The 20711-nt window shown below is 43.3% G+C and overlaps 1 protein-coding gene across 1 annotated transcript in view; it reads left to right on the forward strand.

Moving 5' to 3' along the window:
• The first annotated feature begins 10342 nt into the window (after positions 1-10342).
• The window catches only part of LOC306777393 (storkhead-box protein 2-like), an 80388-nt gene continuing 70019 nt past the window's right edge, over positions 10343-20711 (forward strand). The window contains exon 1 of the mRNA XM_079268480.1: positions 10343-11248. Within this exon, the coding sequence (XP_079124606.1) occupies positions 10924-11248 (325 nt within the window). The 5' untranslated portion in view covers positions 10343-10923. The remainder of the gene's footprint in view (positions 11249-20711) is intronic.

Below are 20711 nucleotides of genomic sequence, written 5' to 3' on the forward strand. Positions count from 1 at the left end.
TACAGCAACACGTGTATGTTTATTCAGCTCATGAAACATATCAATTCTGGTAAATATATCCAAAGTTCATTTACACCCTGACCTCCATGTGATCCCTCCTTCAAACGCCCTGGCTCTATATACAACAAGAAGCCTTGCACGTGGCAGTCCTTTACGTCTATGGTTCCAATGAATTGGGCGACTCATGAGAGACAGATATTTACTGGAGACCATCTTGCAAGGGGATCACACCAGCCGCGACCCCAAATAAAGAGCATCAAATCCTCACTTCCTACCCCCTTACTTCCAGCACCCTTCCAGACCGCACCCATCTTGGAACTCTTCCTTCATTTTCATCTCAACTACATGCCTGCAAAGTTTTGTGACTGCATCTTGCACAGTTGTGTCGCCATCGTGGGGATAAAATCAATACATATAAACATTATAATTTCTTTATTGTCATTTCTTACAACAAAGTTCAGGCGCACCGCCATGGTGGAGCTCAACTGTACATGATGTAAAAAATATAGTAAAAAAAGATCCATGAAGTTCAACCTGCATAAAGAGCTGCTGATCCACTTGTACGCAGCAACAATCCAGTTTGTTCTCTACACGTTGATCACTGTGTGGTTTGGATCAGCCACCAAACAGGACAGTCAGGACTGCAGAGAAGATCATCAGTACCAGTCTGCCTCCATTCAGGACTTATCCACCTCCAGAGTCAGCAAACATCACTGCAGACCCTCGTCAACGTGGACACAACCTGTTTGAACTTGTCCCCTGTGAGAGCAGCTCCAGATCACCGTACGCCAACAGACACAAGGACACGTTCTTGCTGCAGACCGTCACTCTGATGGACATACCCCGATGAGTCAGTGTCAGGAACAATCCCTGTGCAAGAACCCTGTAACACGATCATCAACTGGACCTGTGAATTATATGTTGAAATGCACACATATATATCTATATCCATACATATATTTTATATTAAGGAAAGGGATCTGAACTGCTCTTTGAGTCATGATCTATTTCATTTTAGAGATCTACAGAGGAAGTGTTGATGGTGTCTGCCTTGACACGAGTAGAAATGCTGAGGTTTTCTATGTGAAGGCTATAAACAGAATATATATATATTTATTAGGGGTGTAACGATACGCGTATTCGTATTGAACCGTTCGGTACGAGGCTCACGGTTCGGTACGCATGACGAACCGAATACGTTTGAATAAAAAAAATTTAAAAAAGTTTTTTTTTTTTAAAACCTTTATTTAACCAGGTAGTCCCATTGAGATTATAAATCTCTTTTGCAAGATGTAAGGAACAATACAAGATGTAAGCAAGATGTAAGTAACAATACTACATAACATTAAGGAGCAGTTTCTGTTTTTTATGCTTATGTGTTGCTAAGAATACTCAGGTATAGTTCCATCATTGTTCAAAGTCAAAGAATAACTTTATGATGTTAGTTGTAATGAATAAATATATTTTAAAATCAAGTACATTTCTCTGGCATTTATAGTTTTCTACTGTACCGAAACGTACCGAACCGTGGCTCCACTGTATCGTACCGAACCGAACCGTGAATTTTGTGAACCGTTACACCCCTAGTATGTATGTATGCATGTGTAAGTGTACATATGTGTGTGTGTGTGTGTGTATGCATGCATGTGTAAGTGTACATGTGTGTGGGTGTGTGTGTATGCATGTGTAAGTGTATATATGTGTGTGTGTGTGTGTGTGTGTATGTATGCATGTGTAAGTGTACATATGTGTGTGTGTGTGTGTATGCATGCATGTGTAAGTGTACATGTGTGTGGGTGTGTGTGTATGCATGTGTAAGTGTATATATGTGTGTGTGTGTGTGTATGTATGCATGTGTAAGTGTACATATGTGTGTGTGTGTATGTATGCATGTGTAAGTGTACATATGTGTGTGTGTGTGTGTGTGTGTATGTATGCATGTGTAAGTGTACATATGTGTGTGTGTGTATGTATGCATGTGTAAGTGTACATATGTGTGTGTGTGTGTGTATGTATGCATGTGTAAGTGTACATATGTGTGTGTGTGTGTGTATGTATGCAAGTGTAGGTGTCTGTGTGCGTGTGTATGCATGTGTAAGTGTATATATGTGTGTATGCATGCATGTGTAAGTGTATATATGTGTGTGTGTGTGTGTATGCATGCATGTGTAAGTGTATATATATGTGTGTGTGTGTGTGTATGCATGCATGTGTAAGTGTATATATATGTGTGTGTGTCTGTGTGTGTATGCATGCATGTGTAAGTGTATATATATGTGTGTGTGTGTGTGTATGCATGCATGTGTAAGTGTATATATGTGTGTGTGTGTGTATGCATGCATGTGTAAGTGTATATATGTGTGTGTGTGTATGCATGCATGTGTAAGTGTATATATATGTGTGTGTGTGTGTATGCATGCATGTGTAAGTGTATATATATGTGTGTGTGTGCGTGTGTATGCATGTGTAAGTGTATATATGCGTGTGTGTGTGTATGCATGTGTAAGTGTATATATGTGTGTGTGTGTGTATGCATGTGTAAGTGTATATATGTGTGTGTGTGTGTATGCATGCATGTGTAAGTGTATATATATGTGTGTGTGTGTATGCATGCATGTGTAAGTGTATATATATGTGTGTGTGTGTATGCATGCATGTGTAAGTGTATATATGCGTGTGTGTGTGTGTGTATGCATGCATGTGTAAGTGTATATATGTGTGTGTGTGTATGCATGCATGTGTAAGTGTATATATGTGTGTGTGTGTGTGTATGCATGCATGTGTAAGTGTATATGTGTGTGTGTGTGTGTATGCATGCATGTGTAAGTGTATATACGTGTGTGTGTGTGTGTGTGTATGCATGCATGTGTAAGTGTATATATATATGTGTGTGTGTGTGTGTATGCATGCATGTGTAAGTGTATATATGTGTGTGTGTGTGTGTATGCATGTGTAGGTGTATAGGTGTGTGTGTGTGTGTGTATGCATGTGTAAGTGTATATATGTGTGTGTGTGTGTGTATGCATGCATGTGTAAGTGTATATATGTGTGTGTGTGTGTGTGTGTATGCATGCATGTGTAAGTGTATATATATGTGTGTGTGTGTATGCATGCATGTGTAAGTGTATATATGTGTGTGTGTGTGTATGCATGCATGTGTAAGTGTATATATGTGTGTGTGTGTATGCATGCATGTGTAAGTGTATATATGTGTGTGTGTGTATGCATGCATGTGTAAGTGTATATATATGTGTGTGTGTGTGTATGCATGCATGTGTAAGTGTATATATATGTGTGTGTGTATGCATGTGTAAGTGTATATATGTATGTGTGTGTGTATGCATGTGTAAGTGTATATATGTGTGTGTGTGTGTATGCATATGTAAGTGTATATATATGTATGTGTGTGTATGCATGTGTAAGTGTATATATATGTGTGTGTGTGTGTATGCATGTGTAAGTGTATATATGTGTGTGTATGCATGTGTAAGTGTATATATATGTGTGTGTGTGTGTATGCATGTGTAAGTGTATATATGTGTGTGTGTATGCATGCATGTGTAAGTGTATATATGTGTGTGTGTGTGTATGCATGTGTAAGTGTATATATATGTGTGTGTGTGTGTATGCATGTGTAAGTGTATATATGTGTGTGTGTATGCATGCATGTGTAAGTGTATATATGTGTGTGTGTATGCATGCATGTGTAAGTGTATATATGTGTGTGTGTGTGTATGCATGTGTAAGTGTATATATATATGTGTGTGTGTGTGTATGCATGTGTAAGTGTATATATGCGTGTGTGTGTATGCATGCATGTGTAAGTGTATATATGTGTGTGTGTGTATGCATGCATGTGTAAGTGTATATATGTGTGTGTGTATGCATGTGTAAGTGTATATATGTGTGTGTGTGTATGCATGTGTAAGTGTATATATGTGTGTGTATGCACGTGTAAGTGTATATATGTGTGTGTATGCATGTGTAAGTGTATATATGTGTGTGCATGCATGTGTAAGTGTATATATGTGTGTGTATGCATGTGTAAGTGTATATATGTGTGTGTATGCATGTGTAAGTGTATATAGGTGTGTGTGTGTATGCATGCATGTGTCAGTGTATACGTGTGTGTGTGTGTGTGTGTGTATGCATGCATGTGTCGGTGTATATATGTGTGTGTATTGACTTTAACAAACATCGTATTTGATCTTAAAGCCACCGGGGGGCGAACGGGAGAACTTGTCCAGTGCTCTGTACCTCTCTCCATCCGTTGATCCTTTTATTCCGTTGCACATTGACACCATATCATGAAATCAGCATTGTTCAGTCTTACTTGTATCAGTACATCTGAATGTTTGGTAACAGAACACCACAGGAGAGGACAACACGGCCAAAAGCTGTTTGCTTCCAGTCCACACACCTGATTCTCATCACAGCCTATATGCACTTTACATCAATGCGCCACCCTGTGTTCAATGTCAGAACTGCATGTCTAAATTCACCTCAAAGATAAAAGACAACAAAACTACATTTGGCTCCAACAATGTGTATATATGTATTCGCCAGCTAAACTATTAGTGCTATTAATATGTTTATTCTGTGCCTTGTTTTTTGAAGTCATATGTCAGGAAAATGTAAAAATGTAAAAATACAATAAAAAGTAAAAAAAAATAAAAGAGGTGACAGAACAACAGTGACAGACACAACATACAAGACAGATGTCGTTAGCTACATGGCTAGCCTTGGCCAGCGAAAACAACCATGCAGGGCTGCCATTGCACGGCCTGGTCTCCTGTAGCGTGAAGCCCTTCTTGCTGTTAGTTGCTGACGTGGCACAATGCTCCAGTCACCTGCTGAGGACAGACAATAGCTGTCGGAAGTGACACAGCTGGTTCACTCAAAATGCGGAAGTGAGTGTGTGCATATGTATTGACTGAAGTTATCTACTCAGACACTTTGCTCCGTTGTCTGCTCACTGATGAAGGCAACCGAGAAAGATGGACGGTCTCACTTTTTAGGTTAGGTCACAATCCGCTCAAACATTAGCAACACAAAGCGCTTAATACATGTAAATAGTTTCCGATATCAAGTTTATCAAGTTTACCTTCATCACAATTCCAAATACCCATCCATTGAGTACATCCACTGTTTATGGTCTGTTACAGGAATGTGTGTGTGTGTGTTTGTTCAGTATACTTTCGCCTCTGGTGGCCGTCATGAATATACAACACTTAAAAAGGAATATTAAATCACTTACAACATTTTATCCTGACAAAAAAAATATCCTTTTAAACAAAAACAAGCTCATCAAAATAAACGTATTTAAGAAAATATATGAAAATCATACAAAAATATTTGAATGCGACTGAAAAGAACCAAAACGAATGACAAAACATGTCTAATAGCATTATAATAATGATAATAATAATACATTTTGTTCATAGAGTACTCAAAGACACTTTACATTAAAATCATCAAATATAAAAGCTACACACTAACTACATAAAACACACGATTGGTCACACATTGAAGCAGCTCTGTGAAGGTGGTCTTGAGTTGATTTGAACAGAGAGGTCAGTGCATCTGGGATGTGTTTGGGGAGAGTTCCAGAGGGAGGGGCAGCTCTGGAGAAGGCTCTGTCCATGTCTCTGTCCATGTCCATGTCTCTGTCTCTGTCCATGTCTCTGTCCATGTCCATGTCTCTGTCCATGCCCATGTCTCTGTCCATGTCTCTGTCCATGTCCATGTCTCTGTCCATGTCTCTGTCCATGTCCATGTCTCTGTCCATGTCTCTGTCCATGCCCATGTCTCTGTCCATGTCCATGTCTCTGTCCATGCCCATGTCTCTGTCCATGTCTCTGTCCATGTCCATGTCTCTGTCAATGTCTCTGTCCATGTCCATGTCTCTGTCCATGTCTCTGTCCATGTCTCTGTCCATGTCCATGTCTCTGTCCATGTCCATGTCTCTGTCCATGTCTCTGTCCATGTCTCTGTCCATGTCTCTGTCCATGTCCATGTCTCTGTCCATGTCTCTGTCCATGTCTCTGTCCATGTCCATGTCTCTGTCCATGTCTCTGTCCATGTCCATGTCTCTGTCCATGTCTCTGTCCATGTCTCTGTCCATGTCCATGTCTCTGTCCATGTCTCTGTCCATGTCCATGTCTCTGTCCATGTCTCTGTCCATGTCTCTGTCCATGTCAATGTCTCTGTCCATGTCTCTGTCCATGTCTCTGTCCATGTCAATGTCTCTGTCCATGTCCATGTCTCTGTCCATGTCCATGTCTCTGTCCATGTCCATGTCTCTGTCCATGTATCTGTCCATGTCCATGTATCTGTCCATGTCCATGTCTCTGTCCATGTCTCTGTCCATGTCCATGTCTCTGTCCATGTCTCTGTCCATGTCCATGTCTCTGTCCATGTCCATGTCTCTGTCCATGTCTCTGTCCATGTCTCTGTCCATGTCTCTGTCCATGTCCATGTCCATGTCCATGTCTCTGTCCATGTCTCTGTCCATGTCCATGTCTCTGTCCATGTCCATGTCTCTGTCCATGTCTCTGTCCATGTCCATGTCTCTGTCCATGTCTCTGTCCATGTCCATGTCTCTATCCATGTCCATGTCTCTGTCCATGTCTCTGTCCATGTCCATGTCTCTATCCATGTCCATGTCTCTGTCCATGTCTCTGTCCATGTCTCTGTCCATGTCTCTGTCCATGTCCATGTCTCTGTCCATGTCTCTGTCCATGTCCATGTCCATGTCTCTGTCCATGTCCCTGTCCATGTCTCTGTCTCTGTCCATGTCTCTGTCCATGTCTCTGTCAATGTCCATGTCTCTGTCCATGTCTCTGTCCATGTCCATGTCTCTGTCCATGTCTCTGTCCATGTCCATGTCTCTGTCCATGTCCATGTCTCTGTCCATGTCTCTGTCCATGTCTCTGTCCATGTATCTGTCCATGTCCATGTCTCTGTCCATGTCTCTGTCCATGTCTCTGTCCATGTCCATGTCTCTGTCCATGTCCATGTCTCTGTCCATGTCTCTGTCCATGTCCATGTCTCTGTCCATGTCCATGTCTCTGTCCATGTCCATGTCCATGTCTCTGTCCATGTCCATGTCTCTGTCCATGTCCATGTCTCTGTCCATGTCTCTGTCCATGTCCATGTCTCTGTCTCTGTCCATGTCTCTGTCCATGTCTCTGTCCCTGTCCATGTCTCTGTCCATGTCTCTGTCCATGTCCATGTCTCTGTCCATGTCCATGTCTCTGTCCATGTCTCTGTCCACGTCCATGTCTCTGTCCATGTCTCTGTCCACGTCTCTGTCCATGTCTCTGTCCATGTCCATGTCTCTGTCCATGTCTCTGTCCATGTCTCTATCCATGTCTCTGTCCATGTCTCTGTCCATGTCTCTGTCCATGTCCATGTCTCTGTCCATGTCTCTGTCCATGTCTCTGTCCATGTCTCTGTCCCTGTCTCTGTCCATGTCTCTGTCCATGTCCATGTCTCTGTCCATGTCTCTGTCCATGTCTCTGTCCATGTCTCTGTCCATGCCTCTGTCCATGTCTCTGTCCATGTCCATGTCTCTGTCCATGTCTCTGTCCATGTCCATGTCTCTGTCCATGTCTCTGTCCATGTCCATGTCCATGTCTCTGTCCATGTCTCTGTCCATGTCTCTGTCCATGTCTCTGTCCATGTCCATGTCCATGTCTCTGTCCATGTCTCTGTCCATGTCTCTGTCCATGTCTCTGTCCATGTCCATGTCTCTGTCCATGTCTCTGTCCATGTCCATGTCTCTGTCCATGTCTCTGTCCATGTCTCTGTCCATGTCTCTGTCCATGTCTCTGTCCATGTCTCTGTCCATGTCCATGTCTCTGTCCATGTCTCTGTCCATGTCTCTGTCCATGTCTCTGTCCATGTCTCTGTCCATGTCTCTGTCTCTGTCCATGTCTCTGTCCATGCCTCTGTCTCTGTCCATGCCTCTGTCCATGTCTCTGTCTCTGTCCATGTCTCTGTCCATGTCTCTGTCCATGTCCATGTCTCTGTCCATGTCTCTGTACATGTCCATGTCTCTGTCCATGTCCATGTCTCTGTCCATGTCCATGTCTCTGTCCATGTCCCTGTCTCTGTCCATGTCTCTGTCCATGTCCATGTCTCTGTCTCTGTCCATGTCTCTGTCCCTGTCCATGTCTCTGTCTCTGTCCATGTCCATGTCTCTGTCCATGTCTCTGTCCATGTCCATGTCTCTGTCCATGTCTCTGTCCATGTCTCTGTCCATGTCCATGTCTCTGTCCATGTCTCTGTCCATGTCTCTATCCATGTCTCTGTCCATGTCTCTATCCATGTCCATGTCTCTGTCCATGTCTCTGTCCATGTCTCTGTCCATGTCCATGTCTCTGTCCATGTCCATGTCTCTGTCCATGTCTCTGTCCATGTCTCTGTCCATGTCTCTGTCCCTGTCTCTGTCTCTGTCCATGTCTCTGTCCATGTCTCTGTCCATGTCCATGTCCATGTCTCTGTCCATGTCTCTGTCCATGTCTCTATCCATGTCCATGTCTCTGTCCATGTCTCTGTCCATGCCTCTGTCCATGTCTCTGTCCATGTCCATGTCTCTGTCCATGTCTCTGTCCATGTCCATGTCTCTGTCCATGTCTCTGTCCATGTCTCTGTCCATGTCCATGTCCATGTCCATGTCTCTGTCCATGTCTCTGTCCATGTCTCTGTCCATGTCTCTGTCCATGTCCATGTCTCTGTCCATGTCTCTGTCCATGTCTCTGTCCATGTCCATGTCTCTGTCCATGTCTCTGTCCATGTCTCTGTCCATGTCTCTATCCATGTCCATGTCTCTGTCTCTGTCCATGTCTCTGTCCATGCCTCTGTCTCTGTCCATGCCTCTGTCCATGTCTCTGTCTCTGTCCATGTCTCTGTCCATGTCTCTGTCCATGTCCATGTCTCTATCCATGTCCATGTCTCTGTCCATGTCACTGTCCATGTCTCTGTCCATGTCTCTGTCCATGTCTCTGTCCATGTCTCTGTCCATGTCCATGTCTCTGTCCATGTCCCGCTCCGTCACCTTGCTTCACGCTCCGTCACACTGCTTCACGCTCTGTCACTCTGCGTAACCCTCTGTCCCCCTGCGCCGATTGAAATACTTTTTTTACACTACTCTGATGACTCCGTCCTGGCAGCAGTACTGGGTCCTCCGCTCCTCACTCATAGTATTATTACAACGGGGTACGTAGCGCTGTCGCTCATGAGCACAACAACACAGGCACGGGAAAGCTTCTTCTTCTCCTCCCTTTTGGTGTACTGGCGGTTGGCAAACGAATTGGCGCATTACCGCCACCAACTGGTAAAATAAAATAAGGCATGAGACGTGTTGTATTTTGCCAGAGGGGGAAAATATGCTCATATTCCTGCAAAAGAATTGCTGCAGTGTGTGTACAAAGTGTGCGTGTGTTTTGTATTTATTTATATTTATTTAAGTATGCTGTAAACTGTTAACAGTTAACATATGTCCTACTGACATACATATACATATAAGCAGAGGAAGAGTGAAGATATTTTCAAACATGTATTTTTGGATTGGACATTTTATGTCTTAATTTTAATATATACTTTTAAATGATTCTAAAACGGATGATTTATTTTCATTATTTTAGCCGATTGTTGTAAGTGACTATAAAAGTAATAATTTGGAAAGTGTATTATGTTCCATTTTGTTGCATAAGCAGCAAAATCATACTGAAATAAAATGAATGAGAAACAAAAAAGTACAACGTACTTACTCTAAGGATGCATACAGAGAACAGGGGGCTCCTGTGACTCAACTAAAATCATAAAACTGATTTATGGAAGCTGATCTGTCGTAACAACAACGGGTGTTCTCAGGAAATGTCTCAGGAAATGTTGCTCCGCTCCCTCAGCTCCGCAGCTTCTTGACAATTGCCGAACTATGCTCGCGTGCCACAGCTGAATCTTTCCGCTGAACTGACAGAGAGTGACGCTGAGTGACAGAGAGGGACGCTGTGTGACGCTGCGTGCCACAGACTGACGCTGCGTGACACAGACTGACGCGTGCCACAAGAAGGATCTCGGCCCTGCTGCTTTTCTGACAGTAATACTGACATTAATACAGTAATACTGACATTAATACAGTAATACCAACCCTACTTGTGAAATACTTCGTTACAGAGCGAGCGTGCAGCTTCTTACTGTACGGGCTCGTGTCCTTGCCCTGCTGACTGCATGCGATTCGTTATTCGTCTTAATTTGAAAATGTGGCCGGAAGATGTGCTCAGTCTGGTCAACGCTGCCTTCACGCAGCTCCGTAACGACGCTGCCATCACTGTACCTGAATGAGACGGTCCTGCGTCCAGCTGTGTTCTCGCGCACCGTACCGAAGCGTGTCAGGCGCGAGACGGGACAATATTCACCGGCGGCTGGAGAGTTCTTACCTCTTCGGTAACCGCCAAGGCTGGCGAAAAATAAGACAAAGTGTCCCACGAGGTGAATTCATTAACACGTTAGCATCCAGCTAACTAGCCTTATTCCAAGCTACCTGACACTACGAGGTGTAAATTACACCGAAAATCACGAATGACATCTCTCGTTACTCGAGGACAGCGCTCGACATGAATCTTCAGTAAATACCGGCTTCGGTTCCGGTGCGATATCTTACGTCCGTAGAAGAAGACAGACCTAACGGTGTAGGAATGGGGTTCATGTAATGCTAGAGAGCTAACGGGAGCTAGCAGGCTAGCTTCATGGAAACACGGTTGTAGGCTATGCGGCTGCTGCAGAGCGTAGCTTGTAGCTACACACCCTGCTAGCTAGGATGGAGTGCGTGTTTCCCATTCCGCCTCACTGTGTCTCAGATAGATACATACGATGATAATGCTGTATTCGACAGTCAGCTAGAAGGCCGACGCGACAATGGAGTCTTTCCTGCAGATAGCTCCTCATTCCCTGGCTATAGTGCTGTCCAGGGAGGCGGTGGGGGCCGGGGTGTCGGAGAGCGACGCGCTGCCGAGACACTACACCGGCTACGAGATATTTGCCGATTTCAAAGCACAAAATACCCAGCAACATGTGTGGAACCAGAGGATTACCGAGGCTGTGTCCGAGACCTTCTTCCTGGGATGGATAGACGAGCATGTGCTGCTGATCCAGGGAAAGGAGGACCACCTGGAGGTGCTGAGAGAGGGATGGATGCGGAGGTCCCTCAACCCGCCACGGGGATTCACCATCAAATACCTAGGTACGGTCTGCTTAGGTTAAGGCCGACTCGTTTTTGTGTTTCCATTGACACGATGCACACATCTCCATTCAGCACGAGACTGCTGCCCATCATCATAGCTGCTGGACTCTGTCTCTGTTCTAACAAGTTCCAGTGGCATGAGCCACACCACAGGAACACTTGATCATGATTTCCATTGAGGTGGATAGAAAATGTAATTGTCTTGCAGTGTCCAGCTTGTAACCAAACCAAATGATTTGGTTGAGTTCGTTTTTCTTACATTGTATTCTATGCCTGTACATGTTCAGAGCAAGGGGAGAAAGCCGTCCCTGTCAGACCGTTGAAAACACGCGTAATAGGGTCGTCCGTTCTTTACAGCCTCTCAAGTTTTCGTTTTGTACCTGCTGTTGGTCGTGCAACAGCAGCCGTCTGAGTATACGGTGGGTCAGTCAGTCTGATGCTAGGATCTTAACCTTTCACCTCAAACATGACCATTCGTTTATCGTCACATGACTGAAACCCAGAACATTTAAATGAGATCAAATAATACAGAACCCCAAGTCAGCAAACATGTGTAAGGCAAGGCACGTTTATCAGTCCAGCACATTTCAACAAGGCAATTCAAAATGCTTCACATAAAAGCATCAGAACATAAGGCAAAAGAAAAGGAGATTTAAGAACAATTAGGAACATTCATTGAACCATTGCAAACGGTCATTAAAACACTAAAAAGCAGTAAGAAATAAAATACAGTGTTAGTGCTGGGCGGTATGACAAAACATGTGTTTCACGGTATTTTTTTAAGATTCTGGCGGTTTCACGGTATATCATGGTATTTTTTTTCCTTGACAGTTTTTTGATATAGGTTTATAGTGGCTTACTCTACTGTCAGAAGTACATAGAATATAAAAACATGTTAATGTCATCATGTATAAAGGCTGTGCTTACTATAGGGTGTGCTCGTTTGTTCGTATAATGTTGGGATGGCAGTTTGGTTGAAGTATTGTCGCCCCGGTAAGACGTACCTTGAATCCGGTGTTTAAATCATTGCTCTGAGCCCGTCTTTCTCGACTGTCTGTAGCGGGACCAGGTCCTCCTTGCATGGCTGGATCATTATTGTGTTCGTAATGTCGCTCCACCGCTTGCTTTTCTTGTCATATGCTGCCTCGAGCTAATGCCTCTTCAAGCGATATGTGACCCTTCGGCTTCACTCGCGTTAACGTTACTGGTTGACAGCCTCGTATCCGACGGCCGTCATCACACTCTTGGTATTCTAACACATGTTTTCTGCTGAGGTGATGGAGTAATTTGCTCGTGTTACCACCAGCGTGTTAAAACCCAAACACTTCCAAACAGCAGAGCCAGCTCCTCTCTTGGGCACAGACTCTATCGGTGCATCTCCGGTTGTCTTTGATCATCCTGCATCGCTCTGTTCTGTTCTTTAATGTAACGTTACTGTAGCGGCGGAGCCTCTCCCAGCTGTTAACAGACTGTTGTGCTAGCAGGCTAGCTAGCTAAATGTACCCAGCATGCCGTTCGGTGGTGACATTTTATAAATGTACAATTATTTGTGTTACAAATTGTTTGTGTCACAAACTGTTGTGTCGTGGTGTTTTGCCTGTTAAAGAGCGTTAGTTGTGGGTTATTAATTGTTGTGTTATAAAGTTATAACCATGACTAGAGGTCCCTCTCAATACACGTAAGACAACTAGCTCCGACTGCAGCGCTCCTAGCGGCAAACAACATACTTAGCTGTCTGTTGAAGAGTGCCGGTATGACGGTGTGTGAAAAATTCATATCATACGGGGAATTAAAACCGGTATAACGCCCAGCACTATACAGTCGGGGTGTCACGGATCACAAACCTCACGGTTCGGTTCGGATCACTGTTCAGGAGTCACGGTTCGGATAATTTTTCGGATCAACAAAGAAAAGGGGAGGAGACAAATATAACTTTGCTTTCCTTTTATTAATTGAAGAACTTCAAGAACACTTAAAGCAAAGAACTTTGGGCTATAGTCTTACATGAAAACAAAAAATATTGAAGATGTCCAATTTGAAACAAAATTAAATCAATAAATAAAAATAATACATTCAAGAATACTCAATTCTGATATCCTCGTCCTCTGATCAATACTGAAAGAAAGAAACAGCCAGTGAGCTAGCTTCACTGTTTACACTGAACTGAACTGCTCGGCAACAACTTGGGTCTGTGTTTACTTCCTGTCAGGTTATGTCATTCAAATACACAATGTTACATTACTGTGATATTATTTTCAAAAAGATGAGAATATCTCCATTGTCTGGGGAGAGGGTCGACCTTTCTGTGGTGACTGGAATATTATTGGGCCTGTCTAGCTTCACTCTGATACGTGACGTCGTAGCGTGGCTCAAGCATTTTAACCAGATTTAGAAATCCTTTGTTTTCTACACCGGAGTGTCCCCGTCGCTGACAGACGGGATGGTGTCTCTTCATATCTGGACATGCGATGTTTTGCCGTTGTCGTGTGTCTCTCTTTAAATAACGCCGACATACCGTAACGCTTTGTCCACCACCCTCATCCGTCATTATACGTTACAGGGAAGACAGAATGCTCACAAACCTGCGACTTCACTGACGCCGGGGCTTCCTCCGCTCCTCATGACGTCACCGTTAAATGCTTCTAAGCTGCTCCGTTCACTGAACACACTACTGCTTCATATCTGTTCACTGACACTCTGCACTGATGTTCGGGGACTTGTTACTTGAAAAGGAACAGCAGCAGTAGAACTTTATTACACACTATGATGATTACGCTGTAAAAAAGAAAAGAAAAAAAATACTCTGTTGATCCGCGGTTCACAAGTGATCCGAACCGTGAGGGCTGATCCGAACCGTGAGGGCTGATCCGAACCGTGAGGGCTGATCCGAACCGTGAGGGCTGATCCGAACGGATCACGGATTGATCCGTGATCCATGACACCACTACTATACAGTAGTAAAATGCAAAAATTGATGAATATATTAATTGAATGTGGTTCAATTAAAGGCAGCAGCAAACAGAAAAGTCTTCAATCTTGATTTAAATGAGCTGAGGGTCTCAGCAGACCTGCAGCTTTCTGGGACTTTGTTCCAGATATGTGGAGCAGAAAAACTGAACGCTGATTCTCCATGTTTAGTTCTGACTCTGGGAACAGATAGTAGACCGGTCCCAGACGACCTGAGGGGTCGGGATGGTTCATAAGGTAGCAGCAGATCAGAGATGTATTTTGGCCATAAACCATTCAGTGCTTTGTAAACCAACAGCAGGATTTTAAAGTCAATTATTTGTTGGACAGGAAGCCAGTGCAAAGACATCAGAACTGGGGTGATATGATCCACCCTCCTGGTCTTAGTGAGGACTCGAGCTGCAGCGTTCTGAATCAGCTGCAGCTTTCTGACGGACTTTTTACAGAGACCTGTAAACACACCGTTACAGTAGTCCAGTCTGCTGAAGATAAATGCGTGGACAAGTTTTTCCAAATCCTGTTGAGACATAAGTCCTCTAATCCTTGATATATTCTTCAGGTGATAGTAGGCTGATTTTGTAATTGTCTTGATATGGCTGTTCAGGTTGAGGTCTGAATCCATAACTACACCTAGATTTCTGGCTTGGTTTGTGGGTTTTAACATCAGTGATTGAAGCTGAGCGGTGATTTTCAATTGTTCGTCCTTGGTACCAAAAACAATTACTTCTGTTTTATCTGTGTTTAATTGAAGAAAATTCTGGCACATCCAGTTGTTGGTTTGTTCAATGCAGTTACCCAGCCCTTGTATGGGATTATAGTCCCCTGGTGACATAGTTATGTAGATTTGTGTGTCATCTGCATAATTATGATAACACACTTTGTTGCTTTCCATAATCTGAGCTAGTGGAAGCATGTAGATGTTGAACAGAAGAGGCCCCAGTATTGAACCTTGGGGAACACCACATGTCATTTTAGTCAGCGCTGATGTGTAATCAGCCACAGACACACAGTATTCTCGGTCCTTCAAGTAGGATTCAAACCAGTTAAGTGCTGTGCCAGAGAGTCCCACCCAGATTTTTAGTCTTTCTAGGAGTATGGCATGGTCGACCGTGTCTAATGCAGAACTGAGATCCAGTAATACTAAGACCAGGGTAGGACATTTACATATTTTTTTGGGGGCAATTTTTGCCCCCACTGACTGAAATCCAGGGGCATTTTCAAAAAATTGGGGGCACTTTTTGAAACTTGTGAAATAACATTGAACCTTTGTTCAAAATAATAAATATACTTATTTAGGCTTACAGTATATGAGCAATTGCCATCAAATGGCAATAATAAGACTATTAGGCAGTAGTCTACAGATTCAAAGTGTTTTCTTTGATTTTTTTTAAAACAAAAAACAAACATAAATCAGACAATCATATTCAATTTTATTCTTATTTCTTTGTGGTTATTTCTTGTCATTATTACATTTTTTAAACAACTAACAATTATTTAGTCAACGATGCCTTGATTACATATACATCAGTTATTGTATGGAATTATTGAGGAAGATATATTTGTAGCACCTCAAATATTGTGATATTACCCAGTTTTGTCCTGAACTTATGCATTAGTCATTGTGTGGAATTTTTGAGAAAAACAATTTTATAGCACCATAAAAATGAAAAAAGTGCCATTTGAAGGTACAAATTTAATTCAGAGTTTTTACTTTGTAAAATATCTTAATTGACTGTCAGTCAGGTATTATTCATTTCCAGCAACCCTCAAATAAAATAAAGAAACTTTAGGTGTATTTTCCCTTTAACTGACGAGATGCAGGGAGCATGTTTTATACTTGATGTGACTATAATTAATTTAATCTAATTCCCATTTTGCAATATGTATACTTTGTTGGCATCTTATTCTGAAAACCGGATGTTCAGCTGAAGAAACCGGAAGTTGTCTCACGTTAGTCTTTCCGTTTAACTTTCAAAGTCCTTCGCTCGCTCCCGATCTGCGCCGTTTGAATGTGTTTACCGTGAATGTCAGCATAGAGGTGCACTAACATGTAAGTGTCTGCTGAGTTGACCGCAGTCTCGCAGTCACAGGTCTGATTAAGAAGCGCGCCGGTTTTTTATTTGTTTAGAAAGTTCGGGGGCATTTTTTGCCCCTCTCCTAGTGATATCGGGGACAAAATGATATTTCTTAGGGGCAGTTTTGCCCTCGTGTATTTCCGACGCTGACTAAGACTGAACTTCTTCCATTGTCTATGTTCAAGTGGATGTCGTTGAAAGTGGATGTCGTTGTGGTGCTGCCGAAAGCCTGACTGGAAAACATCAAAGCAGTTATTTACGGCCAAGAAGTTGTTCAGCTGTTGGAAAACCGCTTTTTCAATTATTTTACTTAGAAATGGGAGGTTTGATATTGGCCTATAATTTTTCATCGTTGCAGAGTCTAAACTAGCCTTCTTTAGGAGCGGTTTAATAACTGCAGTTTTTAGGGCTTGTGGGAAGACACCTGAGAGAAGGGATGTGTTTACAATATGTAAGAGATCAGTGGTCATGCAGTTTGAAATATCTTTGAAAAAGTGTGTTGGTAGAATATCCAAGCAGCAGGAGGATGACTTCAGATGTTGTATAATGTCTTCTAGGCTTCTACGGTCGATTGAATGGAATTGTGTCATGATATTTGAATGGATGTTATTCAGAGATCGGGACAACACATATCCTGTGGTTGGTGTGGAGGCACTGACTGCTTGTCTAATTTTCTGAATTTTGTCAGTAAAAAAGGAGGCAAATTGATTGCATGCCCAGGTGGATTGGAGCTCAGCAGCTACCGACACTGGAGGGTTTGTTAGCCTGTCGACGGTAGCAAATAAGGCGCGTGTATTGTTCTTGTTTTTGGTTATGATGTCAGAGAAGAATGACTGCCTTGCATTTCTAAGTTCCACATTATAATTGCGAAGTCTCAAATGCAAACTGAAGGTGTGAAATCTGTAGTTTTTATTTTGAAGCCACTGTGAATGAATGGGTGAATGATGACATGTAGTGTTAAAGAGCTTTGAGTGGTCGGAAGACTAGAAAAGAGAAATACAAGTCGAGTCCATGCACCACTTGGTTTGAGGCAGTATGTGCTGCATGTTGCTGATGTGAGCACCAAACAACCCAAACCACGCTGAGTATGAAGTCAGCAGTAAGGCTGTAGCTGTGTGCGGAGCTCGTCGGGTGTGTACAGTCTAGTTGTTGGGGGAGATGAAATGATAGGGTTTAACCCTGAAGTTAGGGACCCCTACGGCCCAGGCCCTCTTAAGGTGGACTGACCTTTAAGGTGGACCAGCTTTTCTCCTTTCACTTTTCCTTTCACCGCCTGTTGAAGGATTGTTGATTATTAACGTCCCAACTTCTCACTGAAGCTTTGAAGCCACAGAAACGTTTTGGTGACAGCCCTGTTCTAGTCTCAGTCCTGCTCAATGGCTGCTTTGATTTTGGACTTTAAAAAGTGTTGTTGTACTAAAATAAATAGACAGAAAATGCACATGAGCGACAGCGTTTCCAGCAGCATTAGCCATTACTATGGATGGGGAAGAGATCCACTCACTCCAAGTCAAAGAAGAAGAGATTTCTTTGTGAACACATTGTACATGTTAGAAGATAATTGCTTAAAACGTGAAAAGGCTTTTTTGTACTGAATCGTGGAGTTAGACGTTTCATAACTGTTTTCCACCATTTTTGTGTGATTTTCTTTTTGTCTTTTCTTGGAGGGCCTGAGATCATGTCTCGATGATGCAATGGAGCCAGCCTTAGCATAACCCACTCACCTCGCTGACGAAGGCCCTCCTCCCCTCATCGCTCAGTTTACTGGCTCTATAAGAGTCCTGGTCGTTCCAAACTTCTTCTGCTCTGGAATAATAGTGCAGGGCCGATTGCTCGGCAGCAACGCTGTAAGCCGAGCTGACAAACTCGCACTCAGCACTGTGCATCATTGGGTCCTGAGAAATCCACCTGCCATGACAGATGCATCCACGAGCAATACGAGAGTACGTGCACCATTTGGGTGCAAAAGCTTGCACGAACATCCATAACCCTAACCCTAAAATCGTCTATTTTAAAGCTGATATTTAAAAACCATCTTGGTCGCATTTTTGCATTGCACCAAATATCATTCTTATGCAGAATGATATTGTTTTCCTTTGGATCTACTTTTCATAAATAAGAGAGCAATTATGTTAAACGAAATACTTCTTATTCAAATTCAGTAAAACTCAATTACACTTATGCTGTAGTCTAGCTTGTTGATCGCATGCAAGTGATAGTATTATTTTTTACTTTTGGAGCTATTAAAAAGGTCTTTCAATGTGTACTTTAAAAAGGTGCAGATACCCTGTAACTGCTTGATAGAGGGATCTGTTTGTCTGCTTCATATAGTGAAACACTTAGCCTGCGTGTGTGTGTGTGTGTGTGGTTCTTCTTCTGCTCTGATTAAAGAGAAGAAAGGCAGGAGTTCCATAAATAAAGGTCATATTCTCCCCACCACCACAGGCATGTACACACACACACACACACACGCACACACGCTATGAGGGTAGAAATGGTCATGGAGGACATGCGTGTACATGCGCGCTTGATTATTGAATGAAAGTGTGTGTGTGTGGGGAGCTCAGCCATGCAGTGTGACTCCTAACACAAAGGCATGCATGCGTTTGTACGTCCTGCGACTGCACGTGCACACCCACGTGCGTGAGCGTATGTGACTCTTAACTAGGCTGACCCGAAGCTCCGGCTGTTGCCATGGTAATCAATGTCCAACTTAGGGATGGATGGAAGCTTTCTCTATTTGAAATGCTTCTCCTGTGTGTGCATCAGTCAGACATCAGGGACAGGAATCCTGCTCTCTTCATGAGTGCTGCGTTGCTGTGTTGTTAATAGATATACAGTGTGCAGCAGGCCACAGAGACGTGTGCAGCAGGCCCTTTTAGACCGCAGTGAAAGTGTTGTTTTTACAGTTCAACTCCAACAAATATGGAATGAAGCAGAATATTTAGTTAGATGAATTGTGGAATGATTCCATCTATCTTTTTCCAATAAATGTTGACTTTTGGACTCTACAAAGCTCTGGAGTTATAAATACTTGGAGGTCTGTGGCAAAGGGGCGTGGAGGCTTTTCACATGGCATGTGTTGACGGCATGAACAACATAGAATATCCTTACTCTCCTCTCCTACTGCTTCTGCTGCCCTGTACAGCTCTCCTCAGCAATAAGAGCCTGTCTGTGTTTGGCTCAAGGGCACTCCAACAGCGAGGCCTATGCGTGCTGCAGTGAGCTGCTGTTAGTCAGAAGATCTAGTTCCAACAACGATGTGGTTACTGCACACCTTTCCCTGTGTCTCTACACACACACACACACACCTGATCGTGTACAGACAGATGAAGTGAATTTTGAAGGTAATTGAGCTGAGCCTTTCATCAGTAGGATATGACTATCACCTCGCGTGTGTGTGTGCGTGCGTGTGTGTGGGGGGTTTCCTGGCCCTTTAACTCGTGCCATCTTTCTCTCTCCTCTCTAGTTTGTCTGACTCCCATTTTTGTAACCTTTTAATTAATTTAATTTGAAATAGAAGTTGTGTGCTGACAGGACAGGATTTTTTACCAAAGCAAAAACATAAGAGCTGCATCAAGAACCCAACTGTGAATGGACTTCTGCTCCGGCTCTATCAAAGCAGCTCAAGAAGCAGCGCTGGAAGAGATGTTGTAGGGTGAGCGAGACGGGACAAAGGCCCAGCAGACCTGCTGTCATGTGAGCAAAGGGTTAATACAGACTCGGCAGTGTACAGCCTGCATTTATTGACATGTGCTTGTCGGTCAAGATTGACTTCTTCTCCTGTTGGTTGACAGCAGCGTCAGTTTTTGCCACGTTTGATCTTTTGCTGATTCTAGTAGCTGTATCTGAGTCTCTTCATGCGTGGGGGGGGGGGGGGTTGAAAAGGGAGGGATCTCCATTCTTGTTCGGTGGCTGACCTTGGGAGCAGTCGAACTCTACTATAGCAGGTTGTGTTTTCGTCGGTGACGGTGGAAGCTTTATGTCCTGTTTAATGCTGTAACCTTGTTAGTCCACTAGAGGACAGCAGTTCACAGTCACATGTGGACCTCTGTCTGGTTCAGCACATAACAGCAACTTATAAATACCCACAGAAGAAGAATTGATGCAACGTCTGCTGTGTCTGTAGCTGTGTCCCAATTCAGGGTCTGCATCCTTCGGAGGACCCAGCCTTCGGTCTACGTGGGCCGGGTCCTTTGAGGACCACAAAGGCTAGACCAGAGGTAGCCAACACGGTGCCCGCGGGCACCCTGTCGCCCGCAGGGACCACGTGAGTCGCCCGCAAGGCATGTTCTAAAAATAGCACTAGTCACCATGGAGCTCCGTCTAAAAGTGTAGTTGCTGTTCTTTTTTAATCAAAATTAACAGAAATAAAAGTTGCATGTTTAAATGTGTATGTGTAGCTATACCATCATTGTTGT

Source organism: Melanostigma gelatinosum, assembly GCF_949748355.1.
Source record: "Melanostigma gelatinosum genome assembly, chromosome: 5".
NCBI lineage: Eukaryota > Metazoa > Chordata > Actinopteri > Perciformes > Zoarcidae > Melanostigma > Melanostigma gelatinosum.